A 20,734-nucleotide genomic window follows, 5' to 3' on the forward strand; every position below is an offset into this window, starting at 1 on the left:
CAGTTGGCTTCAGTGAAACTAATTTGCTGCCTAATACATTTAACCTTAACTAGCGAGATAGCTAAAGAGATCTTAATTGATACCTTTCCATTTGGTCCTTTTTAAGTGATATTGCAGAAAATAAAGACTAACACCCAGGCATTAAGGTTTAATGTTAGCAATAAACACAGACACCATGATGAAATCAATACACATTGATCTGTTTCTATCTATCTATCTATCTATCTATCTATCTATCTATCTATCTATCTAAAAAATATAGCATATATTATACATTATATACTTACACAAGACATTGATTTCCACTGCATGTAAGATGAAGTTCACGTTGTTGCTTACTATTAGGGTGTATTGCCCCGCATCCCCCTTTTGCATTCTTAGTGGGAAATCTACAGCTCCATTTTTATCCCAGGACATATTATATGATGGATAACCTACAACCGAGCAGTTAGGATTAAATTCATTACCCTCGCGGACTGTATAACTGTGTCCACATGAAAGCTCGGGTCCATCTGAAAAAAATAAAATTCAGATTGAGTAATATTCACCCCCTTTAACTGTTCAACATTTCATAGTGTTGTGGACTGAAATGGACTTCAATGGTATTATAGGCCATGAATCTTCACAAAATAGCCCAAAGATGTACATGATTTCTGGTTTATCTTCTTTATTTTTGTTATTAATGTTAATATAAAGTCAGGGAATAGCTTTTAATTGCTGTTATATTGCTGGTAAGTGGTAGCAAGAACTAACTTTTACTGACATAAAGTGTCATTCGAAACTGATAAACAGCACGTGCTGTTCTAAATTAATAAGAAACTATAAGTGTTGGAAGATTGCTCTGGTGTAAGGGGAATAAAGACCTTCAGTATGTGCTGTTACTTGAAAATAATTACCTATGAGATGCACCAGGCCACATCATATAGAACAAAAGGCTTTATTTTTTCACATATACTTTACAGCACAGTGAAATTCTTTCTTCACATATCCCAACTTTGAAGGTTTGTGTCAGAGCACAGGGTCAGCCATGATACAGCGCCCCTGGAGCAGAGAGGGCTCAGGGGCCCAACTTTTGCAGCTTGGCAGTGTTGGGGTTTGTACCCTGATCCTCCAATTTACAACCCACAGCCTTAACTGTTTAAGCCACCACTTCCCCAATTATCATATCACAACAGCAGTGATTATTTTCCTATAACATCACATACAAGTGTTTAATTCCTTACATACTATATGCTATAATTGCTCCTTGACACAAATCTTAAACAAAAAAATTGACTTACAAATCACATTCACCATCAGGCTCTTCTGAATATTCCTGACGATTATTTCGTACATTCCAGCTGAGGTCCTTTTAAGTGGATTGGCAGGGTCAATGGTAGACCCATCTTTCTTCCAGGTGGAATGTGGAAATGGATTTCCTGTGACGTCACAGATGCCTGTCAGACTCGTTCCCTCTTTCAGATCCACAACTCCAGGACAGTTTGAAAACTCAGGTCCGTCTAGTGGATAATCAAGAACACAAGTACTTAAACTGTTAGCTGTTAGTCTTCTGCTATTTCATAGATGATTAAATATAGTATCTATATAGTATATATGTATCTATGTTCATATCTAACAAGCCGGTAAATGCAGCTTGCTACTAGTTCCTGGATCAATTAAACAAACACACATTTGAATGGTTGGGAAAATAAAGAACGATGATACTAACAGCAATCAGTGTTATTGCACTTAACTTGCTAGTTATATTTATTTGGGATAAATGTAACATAAGTCAGCTACCATTTTATTCTTAGATACCATCACTTGCTAGTTAGCAAACTGGATCAATTTTCTAGGCTGAATGAATGATTTGTCCACATTTATTAAAACTTAGACTCACGGTACAACATTTCTCTGATTCTAAATGGACAGAGGACTTTGTAGTTTCCTGGTTAAAAGCTGCATTATTTCTGGTTGAACTAAAAAGCAAGTGAAATAACGAGAATTGTGTTGTTTAGAGAATGTTCTACAAAATGAATGCAACTCCAAACTCATTAAAAGTATGAAGTGTCATTTTTCAATACAAAAATTGTGAATTCCATTAAGAGGAGTAATTACTTTGTGGTGGTAGAATTAACGCTGCTTTGCATCGGGCTGCATCACTCCCATCATTGATTATTTTCCTATAACAGCACTAGTGTTATTCATGATGATGTGATGTTAAGTTTTAATGTGTGAATACTAACTCACAGTGCACTGTAATGTTGAGAAAATCTGATTTCATTTTAGGAGGAGGTTGAGGTCCTTCTGGGCCCAATTTCAGCTCTGCCTCACAACTGTACTGAACTCCATCATCAGTTCTATTTGGAGAAATCTGAAGTGTCACAGTTTTATTAACTGGATTTTTGGTTTCATTCTCATGAGAAAAGTTCTCCTGTTTTATTAGCACTCCTCCTTTGTACCAGCTCACAGTGAGGAGATAAACAGGCGCAACATTCAGGACTTCACAAATTAGATTGTACTGGCTGCCTTCAGTCATTGTGTGATTCTCTGTGCTGAGGGTCACTTGATCTAGAGGCTCTGTTGAGAGAAAAAAAAACTTTCTTTAAAACAAAAAAAATTGGGAATACATGTTGATTATAAAGCACATGATTTGGAGCAGATGATTAAAGAGGTCCAATACAGATAAGATACACACACACACACACACACACACACACACACACACACACACGTGAAATAGAATAGAAAGAGTATAGAAATAGAAATGATTGTGAAATAGAATAGAAATAGAAAGAAATTTCATATTTAAAAAACTCACTGTATACAGTTACTGTGAGACTCTTCATATCTTGCTCCTCGCCGTTTATGAAACAAAGTGGCTTTATATCCCACTTGTCAAGTTGCTCCACACTCCAGGTAATGAGTGTTACATTGAAGGTCTTGTCTATTGATCCCTGACTTGCTTCCCAGCCCATGTTATTATGTGTGACATTCGTGCTACAATTCGCAGATGCAGGACTCCCGAATCGTACCACAAGGCTTGATGGATCAATCTGTATATAGTTTTCAGCACCTGGAAAAAAAAATTAAACATTGTTAGGCTTTCAGACACATGTCCTGGAGGAACACAGCAGCCGGCATCAATTAGTCAAGTCAATCAACTCAGTCAGTAATGAAGTGGCGCCCTCCCTTGGTAGCATAAGGAACATTCTGTTGATGTCCCACAGTTTATACCCTATACCTAATTCTCACTCTTGCTTTTGTGTGTAATATGACCTGGATACTGCACTTTTTTTTTTATCTAAAAACTGCTGCAAAAAAGATTGGGGATAAATACAAACACATTTAAATATAAGTCTAATATCAATATTGAAGTTTTGCATTCTATTATTCTTTGTATAATATTAAACATTTTGTATTATGTTCTGTAAAGCTGCTTTGAAACAATGTCCACTGTTAAAAGTGCTATACAAATACAATAGAATTGAACTGAAGTAATTTGTGTAAGAAACTGGACATAAAGCCAGAAATTGATAAACCACCCTGCTGTCCTGTAACGTAGACGCAAGATAACAGAAGTTCTTCAAACTCTGATCTACACAAACAGTGAAATTTCAGATTTTATAGGCTGACCTACATGAACAGTGTTGTATTAATACCAGCATTACTTGTGAACTGTGAACACTAACACTGTGTAAAAAAAAAGTTTACCTTCAGTATAACTCAATAATAATCTGGGTATAAATGATCTGAATATAAAAGAAGACTGTAGAAGTTTACTGTATATTAGGTGTTTATTCACTCATTCGTGTAAACAGTAGGAGTTAATGAAACTTTTTCTGTGATAGTTTCTATGCAAAACAAGTGGAGTTTTGCTGATGATATGAATATAACCTTCTAACATCAAAATAATAATAATAATAATAATAATAATAATAATAATAATAATAATAATAATAATAATTAAATCAACGTTGACATGAATAATAATGTGTAAAATCACAGGAAAAAATAATATCATCATAAAAACAAATTAAATAAAAAAAACAACACAAATAATAAAATAAAATCTGAAATGAATAAACAATATGAAAGGCAGTAGAAGGATGTTAAAATGAAGGTTAAAGGAGGATTTGTAGAAATGAATAGAATTATAATGAATTCATAACGAGCATAATTATTGCTATGTATGTTTAATCATACAAATCATAAATTACTGAAGTCCTCTAAGATCTTGAATAGCTCTTCAAGCCTTACTTACCAGGCATTTGATGGAAAAAGCACAATAATGGCAGTAAAATCCGAAATAAGTCTCTTAGGCTCGTGTGTTCCAACATGTCTGTAGATATTTTAGCGCGTCTCGTGCTGCGGGTCCCGGCGGCTCCGGCTGAAATGTCCGCGCGCAGGAGAAATAAGAAGTATAAGTGAGTGTGGAAGGGTTGCCTGAGTGAAGAAAAACCACCCTTAACCTCTCTATCATCATGGAATATTGTATGAAACGTCTGAGGCGGGTTTACGGCGTGGGATGGACTGAGTAGGCACTGAATCAGCCAAACATTCATTACAAATACTACCTGGAAATCACATATGCGCGCGAGCGTGGGGGAAGAGCCGTCGCCAAGGGGGGCTTTAGGGGGCAGTGTACCCCCCACATACACACACACCCTACACACACACACCACCCCCACCCCCACAACCACACACACACACACACACACACACACACACACAATATTGACTCATCATAAGTCCCTGAACACAAATCACTTAACCATAGTTATATTTACAACGGTAACACTTATCCAGAAATACATCAAACATCAAACATCTTCAGAAATATCAATCAGAAAATTCATATTCAGTTATTACACAAAACGTAACTAAACCTAATATATATATATATATATATATATATATATATTTGCTTAATAAACCTCCCAAAACAGCATGTAAACCTTGTGTAGACTTCATTATTCTAATACAACAGCCAATGGCACTGTGTTCACTGTTATTGGATGAATACTATGAAATGAGTAATAAATATTAATATATTTAAGAGAAAATAATACAGAAATGTCGATCATATGGAACAGTATTTGAATCATTGAATACAATAGTTTTGTTTAAATATTGAACCTGATATATGAATAATTAAAGAATTTTAATTATAATAAATACGGGTGAATGTCTGTTTCTCAGATCATAAAAAAGTGTGACCCCTCTATGAAAATGAAATGCCCCCCATTCTGTATGTTCTGGCGATGGCCCTGCGTGGGAGTGTGGTAGATAGGAACAACCCATATTACCCCAACTAATCTCTATTCACTGGATCTGTAGTGTGTGTGACTAAACAAGAAAATTATTTAAACCATTATAAAGTGTTTTTTTTTACAAAATGTGATAGTAAAAAGAGTTTTATCTCTCTTTTATATCACTCATTTATCTTTAGCAAATCTGGTGGTCCGTCACTGGCTCTAATGAGACAAAATGATGTTTTTAGACCCAACTATGACCCAGGCGAATATCTGATGTTTAGCTAAAACTGGGCTAACGTTGGTAAAAATGGATTAAAAGAGTGCTTAAGGTGTGTCACAGTTGATATGGGATTTAACCCTAAAACATTGAGAACAAGGCAGGGCAGATATTATGGAGGCATCACAGACATCACAGTCCAAGAACACACACATTTACAGAGTCATTCACTCCTTTGATGTAGCTAATCCACCAACACAGTTAAAACTAAGGATGCCCATAAGAGCCAATTAGGGGTTTTCAAAGTGATACTATTCCAGAAAGATTTTTGGTTCCCCAATAAACCTGTCAGTAAATGGTTCTTAAAATAACCTTTTTTCTTAGTGCCATTAAGAACATTTTTATAGTCTAAAGAACCTTGTTCCACTAAAAAAGTCATTTTTGTACAATGTAAACATTACCTGGATGTTAAAAGTTCTTTATAGAATCATGCACCCTGGCAAAGAACTATTTAAATAGCCATTATTTTTAGTGTAATACTTTTTTATTTATTGTACTAAAACTAAACACTAAAAGCACATCATATCCATAACCATATCCCCTGGTGGTCCAGTGGCAGGATCACATGCTTTCATTTCTGCAGGCAGAACTCCATGCCCTGACAGGAAGAAAAACCTGCCACTGAGATAAATCTCACTGTTGGTCCCAAGCCCAGATAAAAATGAGAATGCGTCAGAAAGAGCATCCAGCATAAAGCACGTGCCAAATCATATATGTGGACCAAATGATTTACTGTGGCAACCTTGAACAGGGACCAGCAGAAAGAGCACAACAACAGGCAGATTCTTAACCTCTAAGGATCACAATTGTCTTGTCTTCTGCTATTACCCTTTTCTTGCACTATTAAAAGAAAAAAAAAATGGCTACACAAGAACAATAATAATATTGTTTTAGATTGGCATGGAGTATATGGTGCAACTTTATTATTAGCCTTTCATTAGCACCGTTTTAATGTTACACAGTACTGTTATTCAGTACTCCCATACGCTCTCAGCTATCATAAGATCTTGCCTCTCCCTCCTGTCTAAGGTCAGAGGTTTTACTCCATTTATAAACAATATGTGCTGCAACAATGCACATACTCTTACACATTCTCTTAAACAATCATTTAACACATGGAGGAAATGCTCAGATTTCCTCAAGAATGCTTGGAGTACATCTTAAGGATTTATCTGAAATGTGAATTTCCCAAGATTTTCCAGATCTGTTCTTTACTTTCTTTCTTATATTTTCTCTCCCAGTTTTTGTGCTTGCATTCCTCCCCAAGAGCCTTAGTCTTTAATTCCTGGAATTCTTTGGACACACTCCTCATTTGTATTCACCCTCCTGCTGGGAATTTCTTTTCTGTCTTTTCTTTCTCGCTCACAGTCGCTTAGTAAATTCACACGCGAGTTTAGAAAAAAAAACACACAAACTAAAACTTTCTTTATGTTTTATTTTCCACCAACAAGCCCCTTACTTTTGACTAAACTAAAAAAACTGGAATGCGTGAGAACAGCAAGTGTTGTTCCAGTGTTTTTCTTAACATCTATTACATGATGCATAAATTGTCCATTTATTGTGCCATGAATACATATCAGAAGCTTCACATAGAGGAACTTTACAGACTTCAGGAAGTTTTTACTAAAGATTGCATCATAACACACACATTTGAAAACAATGTGATCAGGTAATGCTGCTTTCTTTCTGTCAGGCCCCCGGATCCTGTGGAAAGGAGACAGACCCGTCGGCAGGATAGCTTCAAATGATAGGGGTTTAATACACAAGGGAAACAAACAGACATCCACACGACACGGGGAACTAACGTAACTTAATCTAACTTAAATACACTAATGAATCCGCGCTGCCATCGGCAACGCGGCTCACATAAATACACACACACAGTCAATCACAGGATGGGAAACAGGTGAGGAGACAGGGAGGAGCGGACGAAGGCGTGGCAGACACGTGACAATAATAAAAACATTCGCACGTGTCCAAAGGTCCGCGCTGATCCCTGACACTTTCATTCTTATTTTCTTTTTTTTCATTTAGGGAAATTCAGTATGATTCATTCCTCTGCTCCAGAGAATTCATTAAATATTATTTCCTAATAGTTTCCAAGTTATTTCAAAAAGAGTTGGAAACACAACTACCTGATATTACACTTAGTCATAGAAGATACAATATAACTAGATAGCTTTCAGTATGATGTGATTTTTATCTCTGTTAATAACCTTAAACAGAAGGTTTAAAGAAGGTTGGGAAATCGTGGCCTAAGAAAGTTTGACTCCTAACCCTAAGGTTGTGGGTTCGAGTCTCTGGCCGGGGTTCGAGTCTCAGGCCGGCAATACCACCAATGAGGTGGTATTGAACAAGGCACCGAACCCCCCCACTGCTCCCCGGGCTCCCCCCATAAATGGCTGCCCACTGCTCCGGGTGTGTGTTCACGGTGTGTGTGTGTGTGTGTGTGTGTGTGTGTGTGTGTGTGTGTTCACTGCTGTGTGTGTGCATTTTGGATGGGTTAAACACAGAGAACGAATTCTGAGTATGGGTCACAGTACTTAGCTGTATGTCACGTCACTTCACTTAAGAATTTTAGCGGTTGAAGATAACACCTTCAAATTTTAGATGCTTACAAACAAGCACTTGGGGCTACATTTTTAGTATGACTTTTGTTAATATTTCTATCAATATCCTATCCCTAGTAGGCTGGGTACAAAACAGAAATACTCATGACAAACTACAAATACTTAAAGCTCTGATTGTCTACTTTCATTTGAGCCATTAACTACCACTATGACAAAGTAATTCAATGCTTAACCACTAAAACAGGCAGAAATATCACTTTTTGACCTTGGGTATAAAAAAAAAATATACTGTACATACATTGTTCATGACAAACATATGTATAGAAAGAGTCCATGGTTTAATTCTGAACTTTATATTAGTGTCTGTATTGAAAAATAAAAAAGAACACGTCAGAAGGTGGATTGTCTGTGCTAAACTATCACTAGGTCTGTGAACGTGTGTGGGTTTACTGGTGTCCCACCCAGGGAATGATTTAGATCATTTAGATTTAGATACCCAATGAGTGGGCAAAAGGCGATAATGGCAATAGTGGCAATAATGGAGACTCTAAAGGGAACCTGTTCTATTCTGGGTGTCCTTAATAGATTCTAGTCTATTATGGACGCACAATTACAGATACTCTCACACACCCAGTCCCACACTATGCATTTTTAGAGATTTTAGAAACATTTGTGATATGCCAGTTAGCCTACTGACTGGAGAAGGAAAAAAGGGAACCCAGAGGAAACCCCCAAGGCATGGGGAGGATGTGCAAACTGCACAAAGACACGTTTGGCGGAGACAAGAATCAAACCTCCAACCCGGACCTGTTAAGGCAATAGCTCATGCCTAATAGAATTAACCAATGTTTGTAAGTAACACAGCATGAGGCGAAATACTGCCAAATTCCACACCAAAAAATAATAGAAAAATGAGCTTAGCAGACCATGTAAGACCACAGACGATAAATAACTGGGAAACAAAATGCCTAAAATAATGAAGAAAAAAGGTCAGAACTAATCAATTTCTTTCTTTGTGTTAGTGTGTCTCCACTGTCTCTTAAAACAAAAGCTTATGAATTCTTACTTATTGACTACATTTGAGCACAGAGAGAAGAGAAATGATTTTCACCACTAACTGACGGTCTAGTGATCTATTAGTGGATTTAACTTTCAAGTTAAATTAGAAAATCTTGGAAGTGCCATGATTCATTTATTCAGTTAACATTAGCTTGTTCAGAATGTCTTCTAAATTCCTCAAGACACACATTATTAGAATCCAGTTCATTACATCGGTACATGTGGTGGTTGTTTTTTGTTTATTTTCAGATCCTGTATAGAAAATTGGTCTTAATCTGGCTAATGTTTTAAGTTCTTTAATAATCACACAAATGCCTTAATGACCAAAGACAGACGATTAGTTACAGCAGTGTGAGAACACTTTGATTAAAATCTCATGTTGTGTGCCAGTTAAAAATCCCTTACTAGGAAGAGAGGAGGTTTCAGATGTCTAAACCTCTATGGACTTTGTTATCAAAAGCTCACTTTAAAGAATTGTTTATTTCTTTTTAGGAAATCTGGTGATGATGTAATCAAAAATCTGTAATTTTGTTTAACTGGATCCCTACCATTATGGGATCTTGTACATATATACGTTTCATTTAAATCCTTGTGAAATATGATGTACTGCTGTTACACATGACCTGCTGTTAAAAAATAAGAGACTATAACACAGAAAATTTGCATTAAAATGCAAAAATCCCCTGCCACTTTCTAGATCCTCTATTGCCATAAAGAGAACTTAAACTTAAAGTTTATCCAAGATACAACCATTCGGAGTGATCTAAAGACCATTCCGACCACTAAAGACAGATTCACAAATAACCTGCCTGATCTGTCTGGACTTCTTGCTGCACCCTTAAACACAGACGATCTAAATGAAATTACTAACAGCATAGGCGCTATATTCACTAGCACACTAGACACTGTTGCCCCAATCAGATTACAGAAGGCTAGAGATAAAACGCTTGCACCGTGGTATAATATTCATACTCACACCCTCAAGAGAGAGACCCGTAACCTCGAGCGAAAGTGGACAAAAACTAAATTAGAGGTTTTTAGAATTGCATATAAGGAAAGTATGTCCAGCTATAGACAGGCTCTAAAAGAAGCCAGGGCTGAGCACCTGAGCAAACTCATAGAAAATAACCAGAACAATCCCAGGTTTTTATTTAGCACAGTGGCTAGACTAACAAAAAACCAAAAATCTGAACACACAATTCCATCACAGTTCAGTAGTGACGATTTTATGAGATTCTTCACTGATAAAATCGAAAGTATCAGGAATAAAATAGGTGACGCTCAACATATGAGAGCAACTAGCATCCCGGTCTCACCTAAGGTTCTAAACACACAACTACATTGCTTTAAAGGTACAGGTCAGGAAGAGTTAGTTAAACTTATTACTACAGCTAAATCAACAACTTGTTCACTAGACCCCATTCCAACTAAACTACTGAAAGAAGTGTTATATAAAGACCTCTGAGCCTCTTCTTAATATTATTAACTCCTTGTTATCTTTAGGTTACGTCCCTAAATCCTTCAAGTTGGCAGTTATTAGGCCACTCATTAAGAAACCTAATTTAGATCCTAATGGACTTTCAAATTACAGACCGATTTCACACAGACTGTTTCATTACCGACCGACTTCCGTTTATGTCTAAAATACTAGAAAAGGTTGTGTCTGTTCAACTGAGCTCCTTCCTACAGGAGAACAATATCCTCGAAGAGTTTCAGTCAGGTTTCAGGCCCCATCATAGCACAGAAACTGCTCTTGTTAAAGTTACAAATGACTTGTTCTTAGCTTCGGACAAAGACTGTATGTCACTATTAGTTCTACTTGACCTTAGTGCTACATTCGACACTATAGATCACAACATTCTCCTAGATCGCTTACAAAATTACACAGGTATTCATGGACAGGCTTTAAGTTGGTTTAGATCCTACCTGTCTGATCGATACCATTTTGTAGAATTAAATGGTGAATCCTCCAGTTTATTACCAGTTAATTATGGGGTCCCTCAAGGATCAGTTCTAGGACCTCTGCTTTTCTCGATATACATGCTTCCATTAGGGAACATTATTAGAAGACATGGGATTAGCTTCCATTGCTATGCTGACGACACACAGTTATACATCTCATCAAAACCAGATGAAATAACTAAATTGTCCAAATTAACTCAATGCCTTAGAGAGATAAAAGACTGGATGAGCTGTAACTTTCTGTTGTTAAACTCTGATAAGACAGAAATACTACTTATAGGCCCAAAAACCAGTACACAGAAACTCTCACAACTTAATTTCCAATTAGAGGGATGTACTGTTACTAGTAGCTCGACAGTGAAAGACCTGGGTGTTATATTAGACAGTAACTTCAGAAAATCATATCGCCCAAACCACAAAAACAGCCTTCTTCCACCTTAGAAATATTGCCAAGCTGAGAAACATCCTGTCTATATCTGATGCTGAGAAGCTAGTTCATGCTTTCATGACCTCTAGACTGGACTATTGCAATGCATTACTAGGTGGTTGTCCTGCATCTTTAATAAATAGGCTACAGTTAGTCCAAAATGCAGCTGCCAGAGTTCTCACTAGGACAAGAAAGTATGACCATATAACCCCAATTTTATCATCTCTACACTGGCTACATGTTAAGTTTAGAATTGATTACAAACTGCTGCTACTTACATACAAGGCTCTTAATGGTTTAGCTCCCATGTATCTAACTAGTCTTCTAACACGTTACAATCCTTCACGCTCTTTGAGATCACAAAACTCAGGACTCCTGGTAGTCCCCAGAATATCTAAGTCTACTAAAGGCAGAAGAGCGTTCTCTTATTTAGCTCCCAAACTTTGGAATAGTCTTCCTGATAGTGTTCGGGGCTCAGACACACTTTCACAGTTTAAATGTAGATTAAAAACTCATCTCTTTAGTCAGGCGTACACATAATACATCCCATAAATATTGTGCACTATCACACTAGACTTGCACATTCTTATGAACAGCAGATATGTTAATCCCTCTGCACTGCTCTTCTTTTCTCTTTTTCTACCCATGCTGAGACACCCATGCTATGATCGTCTTCCGTGCGTTGAAATTTTTGGACCTCCACTGAGACAAGGCTGACTCTGTGAGAACCCTGAGACATCTACAGATCTACCGGCTCCAGTTGGACTCTGTGATACTTGTATATTTGTAACCACACCATCTAGTGTCACCCATATGAGGATGGGTTCCCCTTGAGTCTGGTTCCTCTCAAGGTTTCTTCCTTTACCAATCTAAGGAAGTTTTTCCTTGCCACTGTTGCCTGAGCCTCCTCAGACTTGCTCATTGGGGACAAATACACATACACACATACATACATACATACACACTGTGAACTGTATATATCTTGAATTTTTATTATATTAATTCTTTATACTTCTCCTTATGTTTATCTTTTGTTCTTTGTTTATGTTCTGTAAAGCTGCTTTGTGACAATGTCCAGTGTGAAAAGCGCTATACAAATAAACTTGAATTGAATTGAATTGAATCTCTTTTCTGATCTAGCACCAAGGTGGTGGAAAAACTTACCCTAAATGTTCAAGCAGCTGAGTCACTGGCTATCTATACAAAACGGGTGAAGTCTTTCCTTTTCCTGAAACACTTCAACTAGCGCTTATTTTTCCTGTTTGTTCGATATGTATATTAAAAAATAAATCCTGAACAGAGTTTTAGGCTGATGGCATCCTAAGTCTGTAACCTAGTGAACCAGTGTTAATCTATTCATTAATAGAGACTTTTAATTAATGCACTTTTGTAAGTCGCTCTGGATAAGGGCATCTCCCAAATGGTGTAAATGTAAATATAAGATTAGGCAATGGTTCTCTTTAAATGTTCTAATGATAGTAGAGAAAAATGAACCCAATCTATATTACCAAGGGATTGCTGACGATCAAAGGTACATTTGTGGAGGAAAATTTAGCATGGATATGTTGAGCATCCATTGTTCACTTGTCTTCAGTCATTCGAGAAACAAAGCCATAAGTGCTCTGATTCAACCAAATGCTAATACTACTAAAGCCAATGTAGAGTTTGCTTCAACATTAGTCATTTAACCACTTATCGTGTGCTTGGGTTTAAATCTCATGACTTATGTGGTGTAACGGAAAGTACCTGGAAGTTACTAAATTCTAAAATCTTTAGGTCAAAGCCCTTCTAATAATGATGTGTTTTTATGAAGAAACCACAACGTCCTGGTTTGTTTTTAGATGTAAAATGGTATAAGGAGGAAAAGATTAGCATGTAAATATTCTGTTATAATATTGAGCAAATTTTCAAAAAAATGAGATTCATTCATTAATTGATTCTTTCATTCATGGACTTTTAGTCAAAACTTTTAAAGAGGCAGATTCAAAGCTTTTCCTGAAAATATCCGCTAGGAAGCAGACTATTATATGATACCATGTACACACAGATTCTAGGGGCAAATTAGAATAGCCAATCCACCCCAAAGAATGTCTGTAGTATTTGAGAGGAGACAATACAAAACTCTGAACAGAGAATAACCCCAAGTACAAAGGCCTGATTAACTGTTAAAAATAAGCTTCTCTAAAAGGCTCTTTAAAGGAAATGAATAGAGGAAGTAATAAATTTGAAGTGTCAAGATAAAGATTTGTGAAGAATATAACATTAAATCACATTCAAAAAGAGAGATACAAGGGTTTATATTATATTAATTAAAACTATATTAAAGAACACTATTGTGAAGACAAGTACAAGTTCCAAGCTCAAATCAAATCCCTACTCGTATATATATATATATATATATATATATATATATATATATATATATATATATATATATATATATATATAAACAAGTTTTCAACATTAAAGTGGCACTTGAACATTGCTTTAGGGTGCTGTCATTTTTCCCCTCAGATGATTATTTCTCAGCATTTTGCGTCACCTGACATTCAAGTGTTGAAATAAGTTACTACCAAATGATGTCGGCTAAGTGAACATATTTATGACTTAGGTGTTGAAACTTGAAAATCATTCTTTTCTAGTTTTCCAGCTTTACAATTACAATGGATGTGGCTTTATCTATTACTGATACTAATAAATGTAACCAAGTTAGTTAAACAATACTAGCTAGGGCTGATAGAAAAAGAACATTGTTGTGGTTACAGTGTTTCATTGTGTTTTTATCATACAAGCACAAAAGGATCTCTGAACTGACCTTTTTTTATGAAAGCAGTGCTGGAAAGTATGGCACCTAATAGTCATAATTCTACAGAACTACTGAAAGACAATGAGTTCTGTTTTATTCCAGCAGTTACGTCAAACTTATTAGGTAAGTGGTTCGTTCCAGTTATTTGGTCATGTTGCTTTTACATGTATTCTAAAGATAACTAGTATAATTCTACTAGGAATTTCAGACCTTCAGAGAGATTCAGTGTATTTTATTATCCTATCAAATGTATTTAAATACACTATACCAGATCCGTTTGATGTAAATATATCATAATAATTATCAATTTATTTGGACCTTTTCATCATCTCACTGATCAATAGTAGATCATTCTTTACTTTTTTCTGGTCACAGACATTTTTTTATTTACAAAAATTGAAATATGGGGAAAGAAAGAACATAATCAAGCTTAGAGAGATATGCAGAAATATTTCACTAACCTCTAAGATGTTTTGTTTTAATTGTAATATTTTGAATTAAATAGCTGATTGTGTTCCCATAAAGTAGACTCAAGTTAACATTATTCAAAGATTTGTTCTGAGGTTCCTAAAAACAATGCAGGAATTAGTTTTTTCTTCCATCCACCCATTCCCCCCACCTAGCATATCTTTCCTCTGAAACCTATGAATCATGTATTGTATTCTGTCACTGGTGAGAGTAACACACTGAGATTGGTTAATGTTGCACTGACTGACAAGAGTGGGGCTTGACACCACCCCTTCCTGGGCAGTTTTGCTCTTGCCTCAACCCTCTTTTGGTCTACTTGAGTTAATATGTTTTTCACAAACATTTATATTCCTTCTATAAAAAAAGGTTTTACAACTTAGATTTAAAAAAAAATTCAGAAATCGTTTTGTTAACCTGAGACTGTTAGGTGGGAAATTACTAAAGAATATCTCATGCTCTTTTTTTCAGGTTTTCACCTGGGTTTCTTCTTCAGTCCAAAGACATGCGGTATAGGCTGAGCGGCATCTCTAAATTGTCCAAAGTGTGAAACTGTGCACTGTGATGGATGGATGGACAGTTGGATGGATGGATGGATGGGTGAGTGGGTGGACGGATGGATAGGTGGATGGATGAATGAATGGTGTGTGTACGTGTGTGTGTGTGTGTCATTATCATTTTGAAAGATTCGAAGTTCCCAGATTTTTTGTTAGTTATTTATTCAGTTCCTTATTATGCATGCCTTTATGTGAGATTGTGCTGTAATACAAAAAAAAAAATTATTACACTGTAATAAACCAAAGATTATGAAACATAAAAACGTACCAAGAAAAACACATTGCAGCATGTGACTGGTAAAGGCCACTCACGTTTGTGCTTAGAGCTACAGCCATGCGGATCATGCTTTGTTTTTCTTCTTAAAATCTCACAGTAGGAGACTGTGAACTGCAGGGAAAGGAATGTGTTGAGACAGCTGGACACTGTAGACAGATCAAGGACAGACTATTTCACCATATCAAACCCCTAGCAGAGCTAAACAACATGTCATTTATATTGGACAGAGGCAGGGACTTGTGTGACACGGTGAACAACCCGAACGCGGTATTTGCAGCTCAGAGGGTTGAAGGACAGTTTATGATCCATGTGTGTTTTGTCCATGCATGGTTTGTTCAGTTTGTGAGCTGCATCTCAATTTCCAGCTTAAGTTCTTTATAATTTTCTTTTTATTCGGAATATTTCTTGGTTTCGGTAATCAAACCTTTTCATGGGAGATTTAGCAAAATAATTACTTTAGCATGATACTGAAAGTCCTCAAGCATGTAAAACCTATGACTCCTACACATGGGAAAATTCTTCACATAGTCGAGACAACACATATGCTCTGTTCTTTAAACATTTGAGTGCAAAGTTTGTACACCCCATGAAAAGGAACACAGTTCGAATTCTCAAATCGAGTTGCTGCAAGGTGTTCATTCATTTACTAGACCAGATGCTGTGGACAACAGTGTAGCTGCAAATGACAGCTTTATATTAATGCATTCTTTGTTTCTATAGTAACAGCATAAAGAGGGATTTGTACAGCAATTCAGAATCTAAGGCTAATAATAAATGGATAAAAATAACAATAACAATGAATATTAACGTAAAAATTCACTATACATAGGAGAAATGAATACATTTTAGCAAAATATCTTAAAAAAAATTGAATATTTAGTTTATTGCCTTTTGGAAAGCCTTTGGAAAGGCAAAAGAAGATCATATTGAAATCTTTCTCAAGGGTGGATCAGTAAACTCCCACAAGGCAGAAAACACGACAAGCATTTGACACACGACACTGCTGACTAACTGGGAGCCAAATTTGGGAGAGACGACCCTGTGTGTGTTTACAATGAAATATATGAAGACTTTTAGGAAATATATATATATATATGTTCATATAGTTTGCATCCATCTTCCTGAGTAGGAAGTATAGTAAATATTCTGCAGTAGTTTCACATCATTTTTTTTTAGATTTTTTTATTATCTTGCTGTATTGTAATGCTGAAAAAGTACATTAGAAAACTGAGCTCTTTCTCAAAAGGCATTTTCAAGAGAAGGCATTACCAAGAAAAAGTGAGATTTATATGAAGTTCTATGTTCTCATAAGAAATCCCCCTCTGAAGTCCAGCAAAATATCCCAGCTTGATATTGTGTCACACGCTAATAATACTACAGGCATTTACTCGAACTCTCATTCAGATGCTTTTAAGTGTAACAAACAAATTTAACTACAGTACGTGATCTTTTAACAGCCATGTGAGTTCAGGGGAACTGAGACTGAGATTCTTCCTGAGTTTGTTCTTCTTCTTATTTTGAGTCTTTTCTTTTACATTTCTTTTTTTCTTATTTACTCAGCACAGCCTAAAATAGTGTTTTAACTGGGCACAGAGTAGCGAGCTTGCAGGGATGTCAGATGACTTCTGGTAAGAACCTTTCATTCAGCGTGGTCTCTAGTCAGGGGGGAATTTCCCCCTCATGCCTCTTCTACGCTAAAGAAAAAAGTCCCTTCACAACATAGACACAAAATATTTGCAAATACAAACGTGCTATTAATGGCTTGGGGGTTAACAAATAAACTAATGTTATGAGGGAAAAAGAAAGCAGAGTTGACGACATGCTGGGTTTCAACAGAACGGTGAATAGAGAGAAACAGAAGCTGATACAACAGATAAACAGATACAACTTACGCTAATAAATAAAAATAAATACACACCATGATCTTAGTGGTTAGCACGTTTGCCTCACACCTTCAGGGTTGGGGGTTCGATTCCCGCCTCCGCCTTGTGTGTGTGGAGTTTGCATGTTCTCCCCGTGCCTTGGGGGTTTCCTCCGGGTACTCCGGTTTCCTCCTCATGGTAGGGTGATTGGCATCTCTGGAAAATTGTCCATAGTGTGTGATTGCGTGAGTGAATGAGAGTGTGTGTGCCCTGCGATGGGTTGGCACTCCGTCCAGGGTGTATCCTGCCTTGATGCCCAATGACGCCTGAGATATTCACAGGCTCCCCGTGACCCGAGGTAGTTCGGATAAAACGGTAGAAAATGAGTGAGAGTGAGACACACCATGATGCTACAATACAGAAATACTGTTACTTTTCCCTCTTATACTTTTTACATCATATCAATTAATTCTTACCAGACTGAAGTAAGATAATTTTGGATTGGCTAAAAAATCTGAATTCGACACACTTTTGAACTGAAGCAAAACAGAGTGCAGTTTTAATTGGCTAAGAAAGTTAGCTGTCTATTTACAGTACACATTAATGATAAATGCACATTATAATCTAGTGCTGGTTAATATTATGAACAGCAGCTACGCTAATTCCTCTACACTTAAGATTCTCTTTTTCTACCCATCCTGAGGCATCCAGAGATGTACCAGCTCCAGTTGTGTTCCACGTCATGATTTCATGATTCAGTGATTCATGCCACATACCATGTGGTCTCTAAGGACAAAAACCTGATCAATACACAATTGTCACATTGTATATGACTGTAGAAAGGACATTATTCATAATAACACTCTCTGGGGTTTTATATCACACCCTCCAGTGTCACCCAAATGAGAATGAGGTTCACTTTTGAGTCTGGTTCCTCTCAAGGTTTCTTCCTCTCCTGTCTAAGGGAATTTTTCATCACCAGAGTCACCTCAGTACAATTCAACAGTATTTTGTTTAGTGTTTTTGTACTTTTCAGTAATACAAGGTTGTTTTTTGCCAGCAGTCAGAGAAATCTCTAGAAGCTGATTATCATATTATCAAATAATCCAGTACTTTTACTTTTGACTGTGAATTACAGATTAAAGCTTATGTACTCTAACCCAAAATCTTATCTTCTCTTTTTACCCAATTTTACTGAAGGTGTCTTTACTTTCACAGGATTCTTGTACTTTATGCACAATTAATAGTGGTATAGCTAACAGTGTGTACTTTTTTTAGAAACAATGTATACTCTACACACATACACACACATACATATATATACAGTGGTGTGAAAAAGTGTTGGCCCCTTCCTGATTTTTTCTTTTTTTGCATGTTTGTCACACTTTAATGTTTCAGATCATCAAACAAATTTAAACGTTAAAGATAACACAAGTAAACACAACATGTAGTTTTTAAATGAAGGTTTTTATTATTAAGGGAAAATAAAATTCAAACCCACATGGTCCTGTGTGAATAATACTATACAAGACAAGATAATACAGACTATACAAGACAATACAGATGACAATACAATAGACAGTATGAGTACTAATAATGAATACAGAATATATGACTAATCAGTTATACATAAAGTGTGAGAAGTGCATGATAACACATAACAATATTGTGTAATATTATGGTTTTGTGCAATATGCAGCAGCAGTAGTGTGAGTAACATACATGGATGATGTGATGACTGACAGTTCTGATAATGCAGTACTCATAACTATGAAGCAGGGAATATAATTATGGTGAGTTTGTCAGTCAGGGTGATTGTCTGGTGAAAGAAACTGTTCCTGTGTCTTGAAGGTAACTATTTATTTTTCCTGCCTGATTTCTGGTTCATGTATCAAATCACTTAAATACGAACTGCCAGACAAAGTGAAGTAGACCAAAAGATCCTCAAAAGCTACACATCATGCAGAGATCCAAAGAAATTCAGGAACAAATGACAAAGAAAGTAATTGAGATCTATCAGTCTGGAAAAGGTTATAAAGCCATTTCTAAAGCTTTGGGACTCCAGGAAACCACAGTGAGAGCCATTATCCACAAATGGCGAAAACATGGAACAGTGGTGAACCTCCCCAGGAGTGGCTGGCTGACCAAAATTACCCCAAGAGCGCAGCAACGACTCATCCAAGATGTCACAAAAGACCCCACAACATCATCCAAAGAACTGCAGGCCTCACTTGCCTCAGTTAAGGTCAGTGTTCATGACACCACCATAAGAGAGAGACTGGGCAAAAATGGCCTGCATGGCAGACTTCCAAGACGAAAACTGCTGCTGAGCAAAAAGATCATAAAGGCTCTTCTCAGATTTGCCAGAAAACATCTTGATGTTTTCCCCAAGACTTTTGGGAAAATACTCTGTGGACTGATGAGACAAAAGTTGAACTTTTTGGTATGTGTGTGTCCCATTACATCTGGCAGAAATGTAACACTGAATTTCAGAAAAATAACATCATACCAACAGTAAAATATGGTGGTGGTTGTGTGATGGTCTGGAGCTGTTTTGCTGCAGAATACATGGTTCCATTTATCACAGCAAGTCTTCCAGGTCCTGAACTGGGTTCTGCAGCAGGACAATCATCCAAAACACACCAGCAAGTCCACCTCTGACTGGTTGAAGAAAAACAAAATAAAGACTTTGGAGTGGCCTAGTCAAAGTCCTGACATGAATCCTACAGTATCAGGATGCTTGAAAACCCTCCAATGTGGCTGAATTACAACCATTCTGTAAAGATGAATGGACCAAAACTCCTCCACAGCGCTGTAACTGACTCATTGAAAGTTATCACAAACGCTTGATTGCAGTTCTTGCTGCTAAGGGTGACCCAACCAGTTATGTGTAGTCAAGCTGTGTGTAATCAGAAAATCCTGTTACATGAATAATTTAAGTAGGGTTACGTAATGCAATTTGATCCCATCACGTCCTTATTTACAAACACTTTATCATTAAATATTTCCAGTTGTTCTTTTTGCGAAGTCTACTTTACAACCTGCAAATCTGAGCTGTTTGTAATACTGCGTGTCACTGCGTTGGACAATCTGGTTATCTGAATAACGTCCTGTTTATCTTGCTTGCTATTGTTATCTTCTTCTTTGGATCGAGTAATTAAATGATTGCTGGGTTTTTGTGTTTTGTCTTAAACCATACACTAATGTGTGTATGGTTTTTATTTAGTGCTTCCTA

The 20,734-nt window shown here is 36.6% G+C and overlaps 1 protein-coding gene across 1 annotated transcript in view; it reads right to left on the reverse strand.

Annotated features, from left to right (window-relative positions):
- LOC132864036 (hemicentin-2-like) overlaps positions 1 to 4,441 on the reverse strand; it is a 21,326-nt gene extending 16,885 nt beyond the window's left edge. Inside the window, exons 1-5 of the mRNA XM_060897241.1 lie at positions 4,244 to 4,441; positions 2,801 to 3,055; positions 2,230 to 2,559; positions 1,281 to 1,499; positions 288 to 512 (exon numbers count right to left, since the gene is read on the reverse strand). Coding sequence (XP_060753224.1) covers positions 288 to 512; positions 1,281 to 1,499; positions 2,230 to 2,559; positions 2,801 to 3,055; positions 4,244 to 4,319 — 1,105 coding nt within the window. The 5' untranslated portion in view covers positions 4,320 to 4,441. The remainder of the gene's footprint in view (positions 1 to 287; positions 513 to 1,280; positions 1,500 to 2,229; positions 2,560 to 2,800; positions 3,056 to 4,243) is intronic.
- Between the last annotated feature and the right edge of the window lie 16,293 nt (positions 4,442 to 20,734).

The sequence above is a fragment of the Tachysurus vachellii genome, chromosome 21, assembly GCF_030014155.1.
Source record: "Tachysurus vachellii isolate PV-2020 chromosome 21, HZAU_Pvac_v1, whole genome shotgun sequence".
In the NCBI taxonomy this organism is placed as follows: domain Eukaryota; kingdom Metazoa; phylum Chordata; class Actinopteri; order Siluriformes; family Bagridae; genus Tachysurus; species Tachysurus vachellii.